The following is a 21,818-nucleotide window of genomic DNA, read 5'->3' as shown; positions in this document are numbered from 1 at the left end:
CCATGGCGGAGGCAATAACGCGAACGAAGCCTCGGTAGTGCGTACACACGAACTACTGAGGCCGGTAAACGTGGTACATACGCCAACGAGGGTTAATGGCCAGCCAGGGGTGACCACGAAAGCGACAAGTAACAGCACTGGATTAAATGAAGTCACCTGTTTTGACGATGCTGTCCCGGCCTTGTGTGTCACCAAATCTGCGAACGAGACATCGGTGGTTGATCCAGAGGATGCAGGCATCGCGCTGAAGGTGTTGAGTACGGCACCGAGTGTTCATTGGAAGATTGGTGCGAATGCCGAACTGTCAAGACAGCAGCCAACCAAGGAGCTAAGCAAAAGTCAACAACCAAATATGTCGGCGGCTCGCGCATTCAATATTGCGAACGACGACTCGGCAGATGGCCCAGAGATGGGAAACCAGGATGGGAAGGAGATGGACCCAGCACCGACTATTGAAATCAAAGCGGATGCCGATGTTGAGTCAAGGGAAGAATCCGTAGCGACGTTGGACGGAACGTACATCTCGGTTGCTCGAGTGTTAACAACCGAAGGAAATGAAGCAACGGAGGATACGAGAAGTGATTTCTACGAACACCCAGTTAACAACATTGGCTTGCGAAGGAGTTGGCATTCCTGCCGGACCTGACCGAAGAGATCAACACGACAATTGACTACACTGCACCTAATGTTGCTGATCCTGAGTTGTCGACTGATCGCCGAGAACGTCTGGTCGCGACGCTAAAGAACCACGAGCACATCCTGATTGCTAGTGGTAACGCACTGCCGCCGCCAGCCTACGGCGCGGTATGCGATATCGACACACAGGGGCACGCTCCAATTAAACAGCGTGCCCGGCGCGTGCCGCTACGATTTCTAGGCAAACTGTACGAGCTGCTGCGCGCTCTGCTGCGAGCAGGACTGATCGTCTTTTCAGACAGTCCATGGGCATCGCCGATCGTAATTGTGATGAAAAATAACGGGCTGGACATCCGGCTCTGCATTGATTACAAGATGGTGAATGCTATCACCGCGATCATGGAGTATGCAATGCCGCTAGTCGACGACCTGTTAGCAGATCTCGAGCGCTACCTATGGTTCTGCTCGCTGGATGCAGCAAGCGGCTTCTGGGCGGCCATGATGACCTTACGAGCACGTAAAGTGTCGGCGTTCGTCTGCGCACTCGGACATTTCGAGTGGTTACGCATGCCCTTCGGGTTAAAGAACGCGCCGATGATCTACCAGCGTATGATTGACAGCGCACTTTGGGGGTTCGTTCAACTTAAAGGAGGTTGGTTTGAATATTTGGAGAAGATGCGTTTAGCTGAAGAACAAGCCAAGGAACGTCGTGGGCCAAGCGCCGAGGGTTCGTTCCAAACGAAGTTCGCGGCAGACCGCGAAGCACCAGTAGAGACCGACCCTGTACTACAACGCGTCAACAGCCCCGTCGCTGATATGTTTACGAACGGGGAACCAGACGAATCATCGCTGGTACCTGTATTTGGTCGACGGTCGTTTGTGGATGATATTTGCTTTGGTGGCGAGGATTTCGACAGCTGCCTGGCGACGCTGGACCGATTGCTGGCAAGATTTGCACAATGTCGGATCAGCATTAGCTTCACCAAGAGCATCTTCTGCCAAACCAAGGTGGACTTTCTGTCGCATAAAATTTCGCCAGAAGGTATCAGAGCTGACCCCAAGAAGCTTGCGGCCATCACCGAGCTTTCGTTTCCAACGAGTAAGAAGGGCATGCAGTCGTTTCTTGGAGCGGTTAATTACTACAGTCGCTTCATTCAAGACTTCGCGGTCTACGGTGCAGCGCTGTACCAGCTCAAGGATGAAGACTTTGCCGTTGAAGGCGGCCTTTCTGTGGCACGTCGTTCCTCCGAAAAATTGAAGACGAGTGTTTCACATTCACCCATCCTCAGGCACTTCGATCGGTCGAAAGAAGTTCACGTCATGCTCTTTGCGAATGAATGGGCGTTGAGCACTACGCTAATGCAAGAACATGAAGGCAAGTTACACCCCGTACGGTTCCTCGGTCGGGTGCTTAAGGAAGCCGAGATGAACTACCATCCTGCTGAGAAGGAAGTTTTGGCGTTACTTCTGCTGTTGAAGATCTGTTACGTCCAACTGGCAGGAAAGACGCTACATGTCTATACACGATTCTCGACGTTAGAGTGGGTGCATAAGTCGAAGTCTCTCTTCGGACGCGCAGTCCAGTTCGCAGTGCTGCTATCGCAGTGGCACCTGAAGGTGCAGCGCGTGAAGGAGAGGGATGTCGCCTTCGCACAGCTCCTCCAGTCAAGCATCACGAGCTTCGTCGACTTGGAAGACTCGCTCGCGCCGGTGGCACCTCCACACAAGGGTTCCCCGACTATTCGAATGGACCCCGCGTTGCTGTACGCCAAGCGTTCCCGTAATTACAGCGGATTCGTCATGTCTTTTGACGGATCAGCGAAGACAGAGAAGTACGGTGGCTACGGGAGTTGTTCGTGGGTGCTGTGGAGCCTTCCTGAGTGGAAGGTAGTGATTGCTGCAAACGCTTACCTCTCGGCTACCACGGTGAATGAGGCAGAGTATACAGGTATGATAAACGGTGTCAAGGCTGCTATTGCGCGCGGTGCCGAGGATTTAGTCATCGTTGGTGACTCAAGGCTCGCGATTCAACAATCACTAGGTGTGGCCGCACGCAGGAAGGAAACTTTGCTAGCGCTGCTGAATACTCACAAGGAGCTCACGGCCATGCTTCGATCAGTGAAATATCTCCACGTTGGACGAGAATACAACGCTGCCGCGGATTCGTTAGCCACTGAAGCGCTGGAATCGAAGGTCAGTCGGGTAATCTTGGCTGAAACTCGCAAGTCGGAATTGGCATCGCTGAATCGCATCCAGGAAATGATCTACGAACCGGATGAAGATTCGGTAGATGTTTCGTCACGAGGAGCAGAGCGTCAAGTACATGTACTGTCAGGCAGCGAGTCTTCAAAGTGGAAAACTTTCGAAAATTTCGTGGTTGATTACAGCTCACCAAAGTGCGATTATGGTAATATAGCAGTGATGACTCGGCAACAGACGAAAGCCAAGAAACGCGTCAGGTTTGCAGATGAACACTCGGAGGAGGTCTCAAAAGCTCAAGAACAGAATGAAGAACGACGAGAGACGTCCACCGAAGATTCGATCGGCGAAGATTTGCCAGACCATCCTCACAAGACTCTACCAGCGGCATTTCCCGATGCGGAAGATGTTGACCCGGTAGCGATACAGCGGGAACGACGCAGACGGATACTGGTGGCACAAGACGAGGAGCAGAAGTGGTTTAACATCAAGAAGGTGCTTCAGGGCCAAGCAGAAGAGCTGAGTTACAAAGAAGCTCGAGATGCCTGGAAGTATGCTGACCGGCTCGTGTTATCAGAAGACGGCGTGCTTCACTATCTTGGATTGAATCGTCGGTACGACCACGGTTGGCAAGAGGAGACCAAGCTGCGGCTTGTGGTACCGACAATGATGATTCAAGAGGTCTTGCAGAACTGTCACGACTCGCTGGAAGGAGGACATCAAGGTGGGGTGAGAACGTTCCATCGCGTTAAGTCCGATTATTATTGGATCGGCTTTTACGCTGACGTGGAGAAGCATGTGAAGTCATGTCCAGATTGCAGCTCGAGTAAAAGCCGTCCGCAGCTTCGTGGATATATACCTGGCAACGTACTAGCCGAACGACCTTTCCAGATCGTCTCGATGGATTTTGTGATCCCACTACCAAAATCTCGCGGGGGCAACACGGCGTTGCTCCTATTTCAGTGCTCGTTTACGGGATTCGTTATTGCCAAGGCTATGTCAGATACGGCTGCACTGAGTCTTGCCCAAGTGTTCGAAGAATGTGTGTACCGACGGTTCGGAGCCTAATCATTAATAAGGCACGACCGCGACCCACGCTTCATGAGCGAGGGTTTCCAAGCGTTTGCAGAGATGATGCAGTCAAGATCACGAGAAACGTTGAGCTATCAGCCACAGGCTAATGGACAGCAGGAACGCTCGGTGAAGTCAGTGATGGATCCGTACGAGTGTACGCGGAAGACCCTCTACAGCAAGATTGGGACGAAATCGCGGAGAAGCTGGTATTTGCTATTAATACTTCTCAGGACACTACGAGGAAGGAAATACCGTTCTACCTCGTTCACGGTTGAGCCGCTCAGTCGACGTTTAGGGCGATGTCGTCATCACTCAAACGAGGACTCGGCAAGCAGTCTGACGCACTGGCGTGGCGGCGTGAGATCAATCGACAACACGAGATCGCCCTCACTATGGCCAAAGATTACCAGGCTGTAGAAAAGGAGCGAAGGGCTAAAAAGCATAATGATGCCCTGATTCGACTGGAAAAAGCTGCTGTACCTCAACCAAGTGGAAACGAACACTCGGTGGACCTCCAGAAGCTTCGGAAGAGATAGAAGATCCTGCAAGAGTCCCACCGAGAGCTCTTTTTAAGATTGAGAGCCGGGCGTGGTTGTACATGGAACGCGCCAAACCGGGCTTGACGAAGAAATTAGCTCATCGGTGGCATGGACCTTTTCGGATCAAGCGCAAGGTGGAAGAGTTTGCGTACGAGCTGGAACTGCCTGACCGAAGTGGGTATCGCTTCTACCCAGTAGTGCATGTGTCGAGACTCAAGGCTGTCAACGAGTTTAGCTGTCGACCGAACACTCGGTTGGTACTAGACGCGACTAATGAAGCAAGACTCGACTTCGATGAGGAACTGTTGGCTGAGGACAGATGGGAACCAGATCAAGTTGCCGGTGAATATGAAGTCGAGGCCATCCTCGACGACAGAACGCCACTGACGACGAGCACGGAGTGTGCTGTACGCGAGTTCAAAGTCAAGTGGGTGGGCTATGAAGATACAACTTGGGAACCATCATCAAACTTGTCATGTGGGGGTCTGCAGTACGACTATTTGCGAGCCAAGAAGAGCGAGAATCGGCTGCAGATGGTGCAAGTGGCGGACGAAGACTAGCGTGACTGGATCACGTGTGAACTGTCCACAGGGCGATGCAGCCTGTGGTAACAGACGAAAAGCGTTACTGCAACAACAAATTGTATATGCATTTGAAGAACAACATGAGCATGATTACGCTGTGGAAGTGGACTAAGAATAAGAAAACATGAATGCCGACCGCGGAGCGACCACTGAAAACGAAGTCACGCGGGACACCTCAACAGTTAGCTGAGATGCTGGAGAACGTCGTTGAACGTGCAGCGAGGATTCAAATCGATTCCAAGTGCCTGGCCGCGGTGGCCAAGAGTGCCAGCGAAGTCGAGTCACCACTCTCCTTCTCCTCTGCATCAGGAGCCGGAGCCTCGGCAGCTGGAGCTGAAGCCGGACCCTGCGAATCCTCGGTACCAGTTGCAACAGGAGCAGCACCAGAGCGGGACGTGGAGTACCCGGTGGCGAGTCAAACAACGAACGCCAGGTCGGAATAAGTTCGGTTGAATCGAGAGACGGGTCAACGATCACGCTTTGGTACACATCCACGAAACGCGTACCACGAGGATTGAAGAGCTCCGGATTACGCTGGCACGGGAAGTACGTGGTATTGTACGGGTGCTGATGCGGTGCATTCATCCATCCAGTACGCCAGGGCTGACGAGCGTCGAGAGCCGGAACTTTGGAAAGCCAGTCGGATGTCCGAGGTGCGAACGACAAGTTTTCGATGGGGTACCACGGCTTCGACGGCTCCAAAAGCAGTTCGGGACGAATGAACGGCACGCTGGAAGCACTAGAGGAAACCGAGTCACGACTCCACGCCATGTACTGCTCACGGTACTTGTTACGGAGACGGTCGGCTCGACGGTCGCGCTCGCTGAAGAGTTTCTTCAGCAGAGCTCTCAGTTCCTTCAAGCGTTCCTTGTCATGGCCAACCTTTTTAGCTTCTTCAGCGAGACCTCGTTCAATACCAGCCAGCGGAAGCCAGTGGAGACGCTCCCACAATGCGAACCCGAGGTCACCTTGCTTACCGCCGTCACCCCGAAGGTTCGCCCAGATCATCTTGAGACGGGTCTCAATCGGAGCACGCTTGGAGATGGGGACGCTTGGGTTGAAGTCGACAGTGTCGAAAAGACAAGCTTGAAGAGGATAGAGCTGCCGAAGTTGCTGGTACGGGTGATCAGGATGCGAGTAATCAAAGAACGCTTGGAGACCCTCCAACGTTGTACGCACGGTCACCTCACCAGCTGGTTCGGGAAGCGTTAAGCTCAACAGTCGCTCGAAACACTTCTTGGCGCCTGCATCGGTAAACTCCATGTCCACATACGAAAGAACCCACGGTGGCAGGGTGGACGAAGCCGGCACCGTAGGGCGAGTACCAGATGACACTCGGTGAGGCAACGGCTCAACCGACGGTGCACCACCACGACGCGGCACCGAAGTGTAAGTTGCCGTAATCATGCGTCCAGGTCCAGCATCGAGAGTCCAAATAGGCGGACGAGGAGACACTGGAACAGGAGGAGAAGATGCTGGTGCCGGGGGACTTGCTGGTGGCGAAGGAGCCGGACCGGCAACGATGATTGGGGAAGTCATCATCGGCGAAGGATTTGGCCGAGGTGGAGTCGGAGGACGAGCTGGACCAAGATTGCTCCAATTTCTCTCGGAATCTTCAATATCTTCGTCATCGAGTGCGCTTGAATGATCGGTAGGTGGCGGAACATCATCGCCACCACTGGGAGCATCAGGAGAATCATCCACCGAGAGTTCGTTGTCATCCACGTCATCTTCACGATCATCATCAGCATGTCCATCGTCATCAATCTCCATCGAAACGTCGGGCGAAGACACGCTTGGTACAACAGCCGTGGGAACAGTCGGAGCCAGCTTTGCAGACACGGAGGCTGGTGGAGCAGCTTCAACAGGGGCAGACCCTGCTGTAGAAGCCACTCCCGAGACTTCAACTGTCTTGGACGTCGCGGCAGACGCCGAAGCAGACTTGCCTTGTGGGACAGTTTGGTCCGACTCTTCACCTTCGTCACTTAAGCCAAACATGAGCCGCATTTCCTCGGCCTCGCGCAGAGCTTCTTCAGCAGCACGTATGTCGGCCGGAGAAGGTGAAATCGTGGAAGCTGGTGGCTTGGCAACATTGTGTGGACCCTGAGGCGGCGGCAAAGGCGCGTCAGGAGAATCGGGAACATCGCCGTGATCCCCAGGGGTCACATCTTTACCCGAAAGCTCTGTAGCAGTTTCTTGAACCGAAGGGACGCTACTCGGATCAGCAGTCCCCTTGTCCACGTCACTCTGATCGCCGCTGAGGTCGACCACGGCGGGAGTCAAGGAAGACACTGGTGTAGGAGGTGGCGACCATGAACTTGGAGAAGACGGTACAGACTTGGACCGAGTCTTCATATGACGTCGGGGCGACTTAGCAGGAGAATGAGGACGAGATTTCTTGCGCTTCTTCTGGGCCGCCTTCTTCCATGCCTTCGGGCCAAACAGCGATCTACGAGCAGACTTGGGAGTTGAAGTATCGGCAGGTGGCGGATCACCGAGACCAGCAGCTGCCATCGAAGTACTGGCCTTGTCCGTTGGGATCGGAGCCTTGTCTTCGTCAGAGTCTTCCGATCCGTCGTTTGAATCCTCGACACCTGATCTAAGACGCTTATGGGACTTCCCATGGGCCACTTGGTGAGCGGCTTTGGCCAAAGCTGCAGGAAGGGCTTGAGGATCATCCGAAGACGCGGTGGCAGACTGAATGCGCCGCAAAGCGACTAATGTCTCCTGATCCAAGTCCAGCGCGTCCAGGTCCAGCTCACCCGCAGTCAGACTTATCACGAAGGATTGTGAACTAACGTAAGTTGCTGAACACACGGTGGAAGGACATAAGAGCGTACCTTTAACAGCCAGACGAAGTACCTCGGGATCCATCCCTGCCAGACTCACGTGTGCACGGAGGGTACGATTCGCTTGAAGGAGGCGAGTGCTACGGTCTTGCTGGTTCTCGAGGACCTTGAGCGTATCGTTATCAACGTACTTGCCTTGGGCAAGCTTTACCAGAAGGAGGTGAAGCTTCCGAGTCTGCTCGGTATTCGCTCCAATAGAAGACTTGTACACCTCGCGTTCGCGAGCCAGCTTCTTTTGCAAAGTGCTGATGAAGACATCCCGAGCTTGGACCTCGCAGTGAAGACGATTCAAATCCTCTGCGTGTCGCTCCATAGTGGCTTGAACAGTGGCGAGCATGGCGTCGTTTTTGGCGTTCGACTCGCGGAGAATCTTAACGTTGTGGTGTAAGGCTTCAATCTCAGCGTTGGCAGCCTTGAGGAATGTCTTCGCGTTCTCACGAGCTATGATGTGGGGTGCCACCGAACGTACGGCGGCAGCAGCCTCGGACTGAGCAAACCGCAACTGACGCTCCAAGTCGGCAACTCGTTCGGGTAATGCCGACAGCGTGTCAGGAACAGGTTGTATCGCAGCGAGGACATCATCGAAATCAACGGCAGTCTCGAGGCGACGCTGATTGTGTAAATCGCCGTGGAGAGGAGGCGCAACTCTGAGCTGCACTTGGTGACGAGCCATTGCAGTCAAGTACGGGATTATCGAGGTCATCATGTGATCGACCGATGCCTCCGTACATTCAGCCAGCATGGCGCGCAGCGAATCTTCGGTGAGTGGTGGCGGACCACCAGCTGGGGCAGGAGGAACAGCAGGAGCCATCTCCGCGGGTTCAGCGACGACGGGGAGTGCTGCAGGAGCTACCACAGGGAGTGAAGAGTCCGGGGCAGCGGGCGCCGGAGGGTCGGTTGATGACGCTGCTGTCGGAGGAAGTGCAGCAGACTGAGGGGCGTTCGAACCCTCGGTCTTGCCCTCCTGAGAAACAAGTCGAGTAATGCGAGGTGATGAGCAAGGTACCGATGATTCAGGAGAAGGATGGGCTTACGTACCTCCAGCTGCTCACGTTCGCGACGTCTACAAGGATTGAGACGCTGAAAAGCGTCGGACACGGCTCGATTCAGACGCTTGGACAAACGGTGGCGAGATGGTGAATTGAAGAATGAAGAAATGTCACAACGGGCACCAGTACCGTGGCTTCCATTGCGACAGGGGCAGTTGTGGTGTAGTGATTTCTCCGTAGTTGCGGATTATCACCCGTCGACAAAGACGTGACACCGCCCAAGTTGTTCAAGCGACGAACCCTCGGTCAGGTGATGTACGGAGACGCCAAGGTGCAAGGGACTCGACGGCGTCACCTCCGAACGTTCAACGAGTATTGGATACGGGCATATGTCACTGAATCCAGGCTGTCCTTATTATTAATTATGGACTGGCCGGATTCGCATTCAGCGGACCATCTACGGTACGAACCCTCAGTGGCGGTTGGGATGAGTTCGCGGAAGACTCAACGACCCTTGGAAGGCACGTTCACCGTCTGGGACAGGGCGCGGACCGTTAAAGATGCTCATGCGACGGTGCAGACGACGCTTGGCATGCAAGAAGATCCATAACGGATCATTGTTCGCTTGATATTTGTATACTTGATTAGGACTTCTTATTAGGAATAGACCCGAAAGTGTAAGCTTAAATACAGAACAGAATTTCCACTCAAGCACACAGAGCGACGTCCGGCTTCAAGGTAAGCGTCAGGTCAAGCTTGTTTGAGTGTGTTATGCCTGTCGGTGAACTCGAAGCTCTGTAGCGAGGGTTCATCCGGCAAGGCCAAGAGACTTTGTGTATTGGCCAATTATTATCGGGAGGTTTTACGTGACGGCTTATTGTTGCCTATTTGCACGATTGGGAGAGCTTGAATTGCCTCCCTTTTATTCTTCCTACCGAGTGTTGAACACTCGGTGATCTCGTAAAAGGCTTACCCGTGCCTGGTACCCTTCCGCTGTTGGGACCACGAGGATTCAAAACACCTGCTAGCTTTGCTCGTGCTAGTAGCGTGTTCTTATTTTTACTGGTTGGCCTATATAAGTAGTTTACAAGGTCCAGTTTGTCCCGGTGCAAGGGCAGAACTGGGTCTTCAGGTCCGCCCGAACGATCGTTTACTATCCTAGTAGACGTATTGTTGTGGGAACATCCTAACTACATTTGTAGCTAGAGTTCACGTGGGATTTCCAACACCACATTTGCATAAGTGCTATTTGAAATGCAGGTGGTTTTGGGTGGAGGATGAAGATGAAGATACAGTGATATCCAACACTAATAAAGAGATTGTATCAAGAATCATAATTCAAGATCATTAGAATAATTGTTTTTAATCAGATAAGCATGATACTGACGCAGATTAATAAAAATTAAAGAATCGATTTAGGCACCAAGCGGGCTTTTAAAATAATTCCGCCGAAGCGTAGCGTAGGCGGGAAGGCCAGAACAAGTAGAACTAACGGATAATGCCGAATAGAGTACTTTTCCAAATAGTATACCTAGACCAAATTGTGTACCATTTTGGCGGTACTCAAATAATAGTGTACCGTACCAAATATAATACCATCACCACCAGCCACCAATGACCAAAACCACCAATTTTCTTGGTCGGCTCTCTTTATTCTGAGTTTTATCAGACCCTACAAGCCCCCAGCGGCCAAACAACTCTCAGTGAAGATGCCGTCGTCACGCATGCCCAAGTCAATGGCTAAGAAGAAAGAGATCGTTCAGTGGATCGAGAAAAACGGCGGTGTGCCCACTCCAGCCGCTGTTTACTTCAGGAACGAGCGCGGTTGGAAGGTTTCCGACGCTCAGGTGCGCTGCTGGTGGAAACGGCGCACCGCTATCAAGGCCGCGCCAGCGCTACGCAGCTGGGCGGGCGCTAAGCCACGGCTCTCCGAGATGGAGGATATCCTGCTCGATCAAGTGCTGTTTCGTCGGTCTGCAAAATGGAAAGTCTCTCGTGATTGGATTCGCAACGCTGGGCAGCGGTTTGCCGCATCTGAGCTGGGCGATACAGATTTCGCTGCGTCGGACCGCTGGGTCAACGGCTTCATGCGTCGGTGTGGGCTGTCGCTGCGCCGCACCACCAATCTTACCGTGCTAATCGATGACGTGTTGAGCCGACCGGGCGGTAAGCTTTCTAAGCTATCTCACGTCACGCATCAATGGGCTTAGCGACGACCTCACCATCCTGATGGACGAGACGGCTAACTACTTCGAGGACCCGCGCCGCCAGACGGTGGACCAAGTTGGAGCTCGCCACGTCGTGCTAAAGTCTACGGGATTTACTTCAATGCGGGTGACGGCTGTGCTGGCCGTCACGGCAACCGGCCGCAAGCTGCCCCCGCTTGTTATTCCCCTTTGGGGCCAAGCAGGATGGCAAGATGGAGCGCTACGGCATCGTCTACGTCGTAAGCCAACCCAAGGCATGGGTCGACTCGGCGCTTCTCACTCGTTGGCTGGAGCTGGTGTTTCCGCCCACTTTCGACACGTGCACGCAGGAAGAAGCGCTGGCCTGGGACAGCATGCGTGCACACATCTCTAAGATGCTGAAGGCTCGGTGCGCCGCGAAAGGAGTGCCGATGTTCGTCATTCCAGGAGATCTGACACCCTACGTGCAAGCGGGAGACATCGGGATCTACAAGTCGTTCAAGGACAAACTGTCGCCCATCATTGACAGCTGGAAGAAGTCTAATTCTGTGCTCTACACTCGCGGAGGAAATCCAAAGCCACCATCGGTTGAGACCGTGGCGAACTGGGTGAACGTCACTTGGCGCGATGTTCCAGCTGACGTCGTTGAGCGCTCGGTGGCAGCAGCTGGGTTTTCTCCAAGATTTGGAGATTGGCATGTGGCGCGACACGACGTTTACGGCGAGCTCTTTTGCTCAAAGTGGGAGGAGCGCATTAGAGAAAATGCCGACGACATGAGCGACAGCGGAGGTGCCCTCAGTGAGGACTGTTTCGATGAGTTTACGATTTGGGACAGCGAAGAGTCTGTGTACGACTAGAATTAGTGTAGCGGTCCAATTTGAGTACCTTTTGGTAACTAAAGGTATAATACTACGTAGTACATGAATTATGTACCGTATACAAATTGGCATTATCCTAAACTACCGGCGGCGCTCGGCTAGTTACTTTTAAGTTAGACAGAGAATACAACTTAAGTAATATTAAGGTCCTTACTGAATCCCTATCAGCAAAATCGATAAATCACAATTTTTGATCATCTATCACGACATATTAAATGGTAGAGCATCATTTATGGGAGTTGAGCCTGAATACAGAGTGGTGACAGGCAATTTGGCTGAGGTTCCCATCACATGATGTTGATGGGGATTGGACGCACCTGGCTTCAGTCGACAATTCGCTTCGAACAGCACAAGCCCCCTCCTCCAACGAAGGACTCTCGACAATGAACGCGAACACGTTGGTGGTCTTTGCGGTTGTAGCTCTGCTCCAGTTGACTAGTGCGTCGGCTAGGCTGGGAGAGGCACAGATCTACACTGGAGACAAGTGCCCGACGCGATGCACGCGCGACTATAGACCGATATGCGGCTCGGACGGTATCACCTACGCGAACAAGTGCCTATTCAAGGTCGGGCAATGCTTGGATCCGTCCCTTAAGAAGTTCCACAAGGGCAAATGCAAACAATGAGAATGAAGCTATCCTTGTAAAACTGCTCAGGGCCCCTCCAGGCGTTCTAAATATTTCTTAATGAAGCTCATGAGAAAAGGTTCTTGCACTTTTACTTCTATGGAAAGCGTCGTGCAAATCAGGTGTGTTGTAAAGAATTCCTCGAGCAGAATGAGCGAAGATTTCCCCGAATGCAAAAATGCCAGGCCAAGATGAAATCTCAAAAAGCAACATTTCAAATGTTCTTCTCGTGCAATTTGCACGAAGTGTTTCGACCACTAAGAAACGAGCATGAAAATTTCCCCGCGGCACTTTTAAGCTTAACTCTCTACCTCTTACTCCTGTCTTCCTTTAGTAGAAGTGGTTTTAGCGGAAATATTGAGAAGTGATGCTACATGTAATATTTTATCGGGCGTAGCAGCGTAGTTTTTGAGCGTTCGCTTTGCCTTATACTGTATACATGAGGCGTCGGTCGAGGGCCGCTATTTATTTTAATAAAATGTAGCTAGCCATCTAAGCCGCAACAAATTCAAATTCCGTTCATTCACAATAACGCAAAACTAGTAAGCGACATCCCTAATTGTCGCGCGTGTCCTCTGTACCATCACCTTCACCTAGTGCGCGTAGCAGCTCCGTGTTGGCAGCTCGTTCCCCCTCCAGCTGCTTCACAAGGACTGCAATTCTCTTTTTGTCTCTCTTTGCGTGCTTCGAATTGCATCATTAGATGCTCGAATTTCTTGGTCAGAAGCACATTCACTTTCTCCAAGTCTTCCTTCGCTTCAACGACCTGCTGTGATTGAATTTTCAAACGCTCAGCCTCAGTAGCTGCCGCTTTACCTGCAGCTACTTCGACTACACTCTGCTGCTCCAGTTTCTTGACGGCGGCCTGCAACGCTGCCACCTCGTGCGCGTCCTTGGTGGACTCCTCAGCGTTTCTTTCCCTCACCTTTACGGCGTCAACGTTCTGCTTGTGCATGTCCAGGCCCAGTACTTTCAATCGGTTTTGGAGCTCGTGAAGCTGCCTCTTCCCACGCCCACGTGTGCAAATACTCTGGAGTTTTTTTCTCTTCACGTCGAAGCCGGGGAAGTGAGTCTGCATCTCACACTCGATGCTCGCCCACTTCCCACCGTAGCGAGCTGGCCCCTTCCGCCACGCGGGAAATGTCGTGTCTAACCTCAGTAACATCTATTGCTCGTCCTCCGCTAACAGGAACGACACAGTTCCACATCTTATATCGTCGTTCTCCAACTTTGGCTTCTTTGTGGATGGTCCTTCCTCCATAGGCTGCTGGGCAGCACTCGCCACCTGCTCATGGCTGTCTGGCTGCGTCATGCTTTCAACCTGGAGAACATTTCCGGGACAATGCAATATCCTCTTCCCAGAGAGTGAATGCCAGCTTCAGCTTATGTCACTCTCGTATTCCTCACTTTAGTGTCCTAACAGCATCGGCACACGTGTGTCGCAATAATGGCAGCCCGTGCCGCTATCCGACACCAGAAACAGCGGCTGGACGTGCCCCTCGTTGGCCTCTTTCTCTTCTCTGTGTGCATCAAGCTGTTGCTCTTACCGTCCTACACCAGCACCGACTTTGAAGTCCATCGTAATTGGCTGAGCCTCACACACGAGCTGCCGCGTCACCTTTGGTACCATGAAAACACGAGCGAGTGGACACTGGACTATCCGCCCTTCTTCGCCTACTTTGAGTACGCGCTGAGCTTCATAGCGGCTGCTGTGGACAAATCTATACTTCAAATCAGCGCTACGCCCGTGTTCTCGCCCTCCATTTTGCTCTTCCAACGGCTCAGCGTCATCATGTCCGACGTTGTGCTGTTCTACGCTCTACACGCTTACTGCTCGTCCTGGCCTACCGTTACCACAACAGAGTGGGCCTTCTCCAAGGCCAAACGACTAGCAATTATGCTGATCACGGTACTGGACGCGGGGCTGCTCTACGTGGACCATATCCACTTCCAATATAACGGGATGCTGCTGGGTCTGCTCATCCTGTCGGCCACCAAGTTCAGACTGCAGCGGGACATTCAGGGCGCCTTTTTGTACGCTGTCCTGCTAATGTTCAAGCACATTTATTTGTACGCAGCGCCGCTGTACTTCATCTACCTGCTTGGGCACTTCTGCTACGTGAAGAAACCCGACTCCGAGTCGTCGGATAGTGACGAAGATGCCAAAGGAAAACTGCTCAGGAAGAGATCGATCTCCAGCACAGATGTCCACGAGACCATTCAGGATTTATATGACGGCAACGTCGTCTTTTCTTTCTGCAACTTTGTGAAGCTTGGAGTGATGGTGCTCGCAGTGTTTGCATTCGCGTTCGGGAGTATACTATGGAACCACGAGGACCCGGTAGCTGGGATAAAGCAGATCGTGTCACGACTGTTTCCAGTGCAAAGAGGTCTGTGCCACGCGTACTGGGCACCGAACTTCTGGGCTCTGTATGCGTTCCTCGACAAAGTGTTGGTGACCCTCGGGTTCCCAGCTTCGACAGAAGGTATCGCGCTGATGAGTGGAGGACTCGTGCAGGAGGCGAGTTTTGCTGTGCTGCCCACGGTCTCACCGCTAGCATGTGCAGTGCTGACGTTCGCTATGATGACTCCAGTACTACGAAGTATTTGGAAGTACCCGGACTCGTCGTTGTTTACCAGTGCACTTGCTTACTGCATGCTCTGTTCGTTCCTGTTGGGTTATCACGTGCACGAGAAGGCTATTCTCCAAGTGACACTGCCGTTGGCTCTCATGGCTGCCGATAGTGTGGCTAGTATGCGTTTGTACAGGTTTGCATCTGGCGTTGCAACTATCTCGCTCTTCCCGTTGCTGTTCACACCCGCTGAACAAGGATCGAAGGTGCTGGTGGGTGCTTGCCATGCGTTGCTAGTCGAGGTCGTTCTCGTCCCGCTGCTCAAGCACTCACTCAAGGAACGACACATCAAGGTCACCGCTGTCGGCATGTCAATCTTCGAGCGGGTTTTCCTGACTGGACTGGCAGGGCTCGCGTTGTTGGCAGTGATGTTCCCTTACATCCCGAGGATTGGCGCTCAATATCCCTTCCTGCCTCTGATGTTCATCTCGGTCGGCTGTGCCATTGGAAATATTTACGTGTGGGGCTTCACGGTCACTCAGCATTTCCGTAAACTAGACGCTGTCAAGTACTATCTCGACGCCCAAAGACCAAAGTAAGTACAACTGCTAGCTACAGCGAGATAGACTGGTGCTGTTTCCTTTATCTTGTTTTTCTTCCTGCACTACAACATGCATGGGTAAGGTGGTCGCATTTAGCAACACAACGTTACCACTCTCTACGACAGCTTGCCCAGTTGCTGCTTCTTCTTGATGGAGTTCATGGCATGGAAAACGCCCGAGTCCACAAGGCTCAAAATGGTGAATACACCTCCAATCACTGCACACAGGTGGGTGATGAAGTGGTAGAACGGAATGTTGTCCGTCGTGATCTGCACCACCAACGGCGAGATGTCGAACGTGAAGAGCGCGGACGGCGTCTGGTCCTCGTACTGTGTGGTGCTAGCTGAGAACTCATAAGATCGCTGTTGCAGATGCGTCTTCCGGGTGTTGTCCTGGTTGTCAAAGCCCACAACCTGCACCATACACGGCGAAGTCAGTACGTCGAAGTAACATTTAGTATCCCTTTCAACCCCAGACTTCACTTACGTTCATGAAGTGCTGGACAGTCACGTTTTCATTCTCGATGGTGTAGATTTTCCTATCCAGCGGGAAGCGGTTCGACGGCGCCGCGAGCACGTGGTTGTCTCCACTTAACAGATTTTCGGTACGGCGCACTTGCCCGAAGGAGAAGTGATTCACCACGTGGGACACATCGATAGCCTGCGCGTTAAATGACACGTCGTCGGAGCGCGCAGTGAACACAAGCACGCCAGGGACACGGTTGACACTGATACTTCCCGAGATCTCGCACCCCTCAACAGCGCCAGTCTGAATCGTGCTGGATGGACGGCGCTTCTTGAAGTCAATGCCCTCCAGATTCTCTTGACTCACTCGAACAGGTAGCGGGAGGCCTAGACGGTCGTTATTGACGTTCACTTCTTCAGCAAAATCAGCATCCGGTTCCAGACGACGGAAGAACAGGTCTAGGAACTGTAGTAGGTGTTCAGTCTTGCGCGGTCCGTTGTAGATGTAGCGTGTCGATGTGCTTCCGTACATGTAAATCAACATGGAAGGGAACGCACGGATATGTGCGCGACGACAGAGCCACACAGCATCCGGATCTGTGCAGTCCACGGAGGCCATACGCACCATCTCACTGTACTCCGGGTGATCGGGAAGTTGAGCTGCTGCGCGCTCCCACTCAGGGTGGAGTTGGTGGCAGAATGGACACCAAGGAGCGTAAAAATTCACAAGAACGAGTTCGTACTTGGCCATGAAGTCATCAAAGTTCTTGGTAGTCAGCGGAGTCGAGTAGTGAACGTTGGCGCCCTTGGTGTCTCGGTGGACGCCCCCCCAGACAGGGATTCCCTTTTCATGGTTGTCTATAACAACCTCATCCAGACGCTGTACCTCATTGGAAGAGCGGTCAGCACCTAGTCGGAAATGGCGGATGTGACGCGTAAGATTGGTGAAGCGCTGACCCATGTGATCCTCAAGGTCTACGCTTGCCACGGAGCATGGCACGTTAAGCAGACTAACGTTGAAGTTGACACGCAGACGGTCCTCCTGGTGCTCGTCCATTACGACAGTAGTCTTGGTGCTCTGATCGCGATAAGCTTCCCAATGGGTGATCAGTAGCAGACCCATGATGGCGAAGGACAGCAGCGAGAAGAAGCTGCCCGAGTACGTGTGCACCTTCAGGTCTTCGGGCACATGTCTTGAGAGAACCAGAGCAAATTTACAGTATGAAGGTCAGATAGATAAATTGCGAGACGATGGAGAAGTAGTGCGCCATATTAGAGGTGCTGTCGAGGGGTAGCGTGGACTATAATACGCACCGGAAGAAGTCGAACTTCGCCATTTTCAGTGCCAAGGTGCCACGTAGACGATTGCAAACTGCAGCGACTGAGGTCGCATTTTAGCCAATGTTAGAGGTTAATGATATCGATTGGTGAAAAATCGTTCTTACCGTATTACATACTGCATGTAACATATTGTGAACTTCGCCAAAGTTTGCTGTTGGAGAAACGTAAGAATTATTGTAAGAACCGACTGCTTTGCCTATATACATGTAGTTTCTACATCAGCCGATTTATACGTATGTGCGGAATGCGAGGTGCCCCAGAATGTCACTCTGTTGCAGCGCAATATGTTAGGGATGCATGTGTGTCAGCAAAGACACAGCGAGCGAAGTCTTTTTGTTATTTTGCGCTGGAACACTAGCTATTAAAAAGAGATCGAGCCATCGACTACTCTACGGCGACAGGTGAAATCGATATCGTGCGGTTCACATCTAATTTTGAGATGCTTTACTGAAGAAGCGAAAAACGGTGAGTGTGGGAGCTATCAGCGGTTACCGCAGTGCTGCTAATGACCTATATGGTCGCCGTGGGATCCCGCTACCAGCGCCGTACGAGCAGGAATCGGCTGCATTTTTATGTATTGAAACACTTTCAAGCAACGAGCCTACAGTCAGGATCAACGAAGTCATCTGGCAAGGACTCGTTACCTCTCATATTGTACCGTCAGCTATGCAAAGCTACGTAGACCAAACTGAATGGTGGTTTCTCTCACCTGTTCTTAACGACTTAATGGAACTTAATGCACTGCTCGGAGTATGTCCAGACTGCGTGCACGGATCACTTGACATGTCATAATGGCAGTATTAGTGGTTCTCACGGTTAGAAGGTACGAAGGTTTCGTAAGCCAATCAAATCAAACCTTATTTGTTTAACTGTGAGCAGCCTGTGCAGGGGCTACTGACAGTCGCAGCCAGTGACTTCATTCGTAAGTGAGCGCTGAAGGTGAGAATGGGGCGATCTCTACGAGCAGCGCTGCTGCTTCACCTACAGCACTCAGCTCTAAGCTATCTGCTTTGTGACCAGGGAAGCGAGAGCGACGAAAACGAAAACGATTTGTTCTACTGCTCGATAGTCTCCCACCGCTACCTGGGTCGTCCAGACGTCGTCAAATCTGGGAAATGGAGCCCTGAACGGATATTTCTACTTGATGCCGTTCGTGCTCGCCGCGACCTACGCATGGGCAAACAGACCTTCGTGTTTTTGCTGGGACGCATCGAGGTCCACACTGCCTTCGCTCGAGTTGCAACAAGCTCCTGCCCAACTTCAGCTGGAGGTTTTTCTTTTCGCGCTGCAGGACTTGACGATTTATCGCATTGCGCAGCATTTTGGCATTGGGGAAGGTAAGCTTACAACTACAGACGTCTTAGTGGCATTGCTAACTATTCTATGACGGTGGTGTGTACAAAAGGTTCTGTTTATAAATTCAGGGACCGAGTGACTAGTGCAATTCTTTCCATTGAGCCGGAGTTTCTTCGCTGGCTGAGCCAGAAGGAACGGTTTTTTATCGTACAAACGTTTGAGACGCGTTCAGGGTTCCCATCCTGCGTTGGATGTGTAGACGGCACAGCGTTTAAGCTGGGTAGCGCCCCCTCTGTTGACCCTAAAAGTTACTATTCCCGGAAGTCAATCTACGGCATTGGTGCTCAAATTGTATGCGATCACCGCCGCCATATTACATACTATCAGGTAAGGTGCAAGACTCATTGCATTTGGGGTTACGCTAATGCTAGTTCTACTTGATACCGGTTGGCTAGTCAGGGTCTTTGCATGATAAACGGGCAATGAGTTTGACGGTTATGGCTGAGCAGCCAGCTGCATATTTTGACGCTGGTCAATATCTTCTCGGCGACACAGCGTATTCGTGTAGCTTCCCATTCATTTTTACCCCATATAAAATGCCAGCTAGCACACTACCGCGAAACAAGACGTTTAATTGGGTTGTGGCGCAACAGCGCATTATTATTGAGCATACCATCGGGATATTGAAGGCTCGGTTTCCTGTTCTCGATGGATCCGAGACAGAATTGTCGATGAAGTCGATATCATGAAGGTCTGCAGCAAACCTGTTTCCTGCTTTATACTTCATAACTTGTGCATCGATAGTTCGGACAGCTTCGAGGTACCGAGGGATCAATACAATACTCAGCAAGAGGATAACGCATCAGCAGTGGATTGGTACAATGAGGACAGTGAAGATCTGCGTACATGCATACAAGAAATTGTCCTGCGTTCGAGGGGTTTTCACCTAGGCTAACTGAAGAGCAATAGAAAACAAAACTGAAAAGAAAAACGTTTTTATTTATCTTGCTTAGAAGTAGTACGCAACTTCAGCAACTCAATCTCCATCTTCTTGGCTTGCAAGTTCAACTTCTGCGTCAACTGAAAACATGCGCTCCATCTTCTGTTCCTTAAGTTTCAGCTCAAGTTTGTATGCCTCGAACTGTTGCCTTTTCAGTTCCAGATCTTCTCTGCGCATCAACATTTCCTCGTTGTGGCGTTCTGCTCGGGTCGTGTCACGCTCGTCACGAATCTGGGCGAGGGGCTTAGCGACAGACGATCCCGGCGAATCGTTATAGACACGCTTGCTGCCTAGCTTCGTCGTTGGCGACCGTGTGGTAAGCGAGCTGTCGGCAAAAAAGTATTCTGACACATTCATACACTCAGCTGTTCCCATCAGTGTTGTATTACCTGCTGCTGCCGCCTGGAGCATCGCAGCGTTGGCCGCTGTTGGCACTGGCAAAATGCTGGCAACGCTGGTCGCTGCAGTTGGCGTGCTGTTGACTGCTGCTGCTCCTGGTGTTAGTGGCGGCGTACTGCTATCTGCTGCTGCTGGTGTGCTGATGACTGCTGCTGCTGGCGTTGGCGGGCTGCTGACAATGCTGGCAATGGCCACTGCTGGGGAAGGGGATGTGCTGGCGGTGGAGGTGCTGACCATTGCTGGTGTCTGTGTCCGGACAGATGAGCCAGCCACGGCTGGTGTCTGCATCGTGACGGTAGTGTGGTGTAGCGGGATCAGCAAAATCTGCGAGATTGCCAGATCCAACTTACCAACTGCGCCCAGACACCGACTAACGGAGGGGGTCCCCCGATGATCCGTGTTCTGCTGAACTTTCCTCACCTTGTGTACCCGTCGGTAGGGCGGGATCTGCTCTCTCGGTAACTTCCGAAGAGTTCAAGTGGTGAAGCTTGAGTGTCTTGGCGAGACGTGGGGATGGGGTGGAGCAGCAGTGGAAAATCTTCACTCTGCGTCCGTGGATGGTTCCGTATCCTAAGCGAATATTCGAGCTTATGGATCCGGGGCCTAGATCGTGGATCTGGCCGTAGGGTTGCCTTGCGGGTGTGTTCCCTTGCCTTTGTGCTGTCCTTTAAGTCGTACTTGCCGCCTCCTGTGACGGGATCTTGAGAGTTGAGAACCTCTAGGGTGTAACCGACCAAGTAGTAAATTCGGTTAACCTGTCGGATCTGCACGAGTAAAGGAAAAGCTCACTAGGTTGTAGGATCTGGCCAATGTATTATCCAGTTATCACTACCAACACTAGATTCGCAATTCCCAACCTTCTCGGAGCTCGTACGGCCAATGTAGTTCCGGTTCTTGAGGGCAGGAAGGCACTTGCGTGATACTGTGCAAATTGAGGACTGTATTGATATTTAAGCCTATACCTGCCTGGGTTTCTACCTTCTATGTCTTTCATCTGCTAAATCCCTTACCAGGCTCGGCTGCATGTCCCTTCTTCCCTTGACCCATCATCCCAGCTGTGTTATCTTCAGATCCACCGGATATATGACGTAATCATCATGGTCACCCTATTATGGGTACACTCATCCGGATCCAGGTCGCTTGGATCCACCTCACTGTAATGGTACACTCGCCGTGGATCCGAGCTCTCCAATCATCCAACATCATCTCGCAACCGTCTGTGATCTCCGTTGTCCCACGAAAGTTCGTGATCCACTGTATCCCTCATCCCTATACCCTGGATCCAGGTCCCTCCAGGCGGGATCCTCCCTCCTTGGATACGAACTCAGAAGTATGGGATCCGGGGTACCTCGCGGTGGATCTTGACTCTTCATTAGCCGTGGCTACTAGATCCACCGTCAGAGGGCACCGACCATCCTTCCTTCATAGGATCCACACTCGATCCACTCTTGTATAGTATATCCCATATCCATCTTAGTGAATCCAGGTAAGGGTGGATCCGAGGTAAGTCTTGGTGGATCTTGCCTTCTCGTACATCGCTCATATCAGATCCATCGTCATTCCATACGGGGTGATGCTCGCCA

At 52.0% G+C, this 21,818-nt stretch overlaps 4 protein-coding genes across 4 annotated transcripts; 2 read left to right on the top strand and 2 right to left on the bottom strand.

Annotated features, from left to right (window-relative positions):
* Positions 1-12,317: 12,317 nt before the first annotated feature.
* On the top strand, positions 12,318-12,560 carry PITG_13292 (protease inhibitor Epi9; the record flags this gene model as incomplete). The annotated part of the gene is made up of 1 exon (XM_002899895.1): positions 12,318-12,560. One exon carries the CDS (start codon positions 12,318-12,320, stop codon positions 12,558-12,560), a length of 243 nt encoding a protein of 80 aa, XP_002899941.1.
* Positions 12,561-14,841: 2,281 nt separating this feature from the next.
* PITG_13291 (dolichyl pyrophosphate Glc1Man9GlcNAc2 alpha-1,3-glucosyltransferase, putative) lies at positions 14,842-15,732 on the top strand (the record flags this gene model as incomplete). Its single annotated transcript, XM_002899894.1, has 1 exon — positions 14,842-15,732. One exon carries the CDS (start codon positions 14,842-14,844, stop codon positions 15,730-15,732), a length of 891 nt encoding a protein of 296 aa, XP_002899940.1.
* Positions 15,733-15,851: 119 nt separating this feature from the next.
* Positions 15,852-16,157, bottom strand: PITG_13290 (uncharacterized protein; the record flags this gene model as incomplete). The annotated part of the gene is made up of 1 exon (XM_002899893.1): positions 15,852-16,157. One exon carries the CDS (start codon positions 16,155-16,157, stop codon positions 15,852-15,854), a length of 306 nt encoding a protein of 101 aa, XP_002899939.1.
* Positions 16,158-16,200: 43 nt separating this feature from the next.
* On the bottom strand, positions 16,201-17,553 carry PITG_13289 (thioredoxin-like protein; the record flags this gene model as incomplete). Its single annotated transcript, XM_002899892.1, has 2 exons — positions 16,201-17,392; positions 17,514-17,553. 2 exons carry the CDS (start codon positions 17,534-17,536, stop codon positions 16,201-16,203), a joined length of 1,215 nt encoding a protein of 404 aa, XP_002899938.1.
* Positions 17,554-21,818: the final 4,265 nt, after the last annotated feature.

The sequence above is a fragment of the Phytophthora infestans genome, genomic scaffold (assembly GCF_000142945.1).
Source record: "Phytophthora infestans T30-4 supercont1.28 genomic scaffold, whole genome shotgun sequence".
Lineage (NCBI taxonomy): Eukaryota > Oomycota > Peronosporomycetes > Peronosporales > Peronosporaceae > Phytophthora > Phytophthora infestans.
This window is presented reverse-complemented; position numbering and strand designations above follow the sequence as displayed.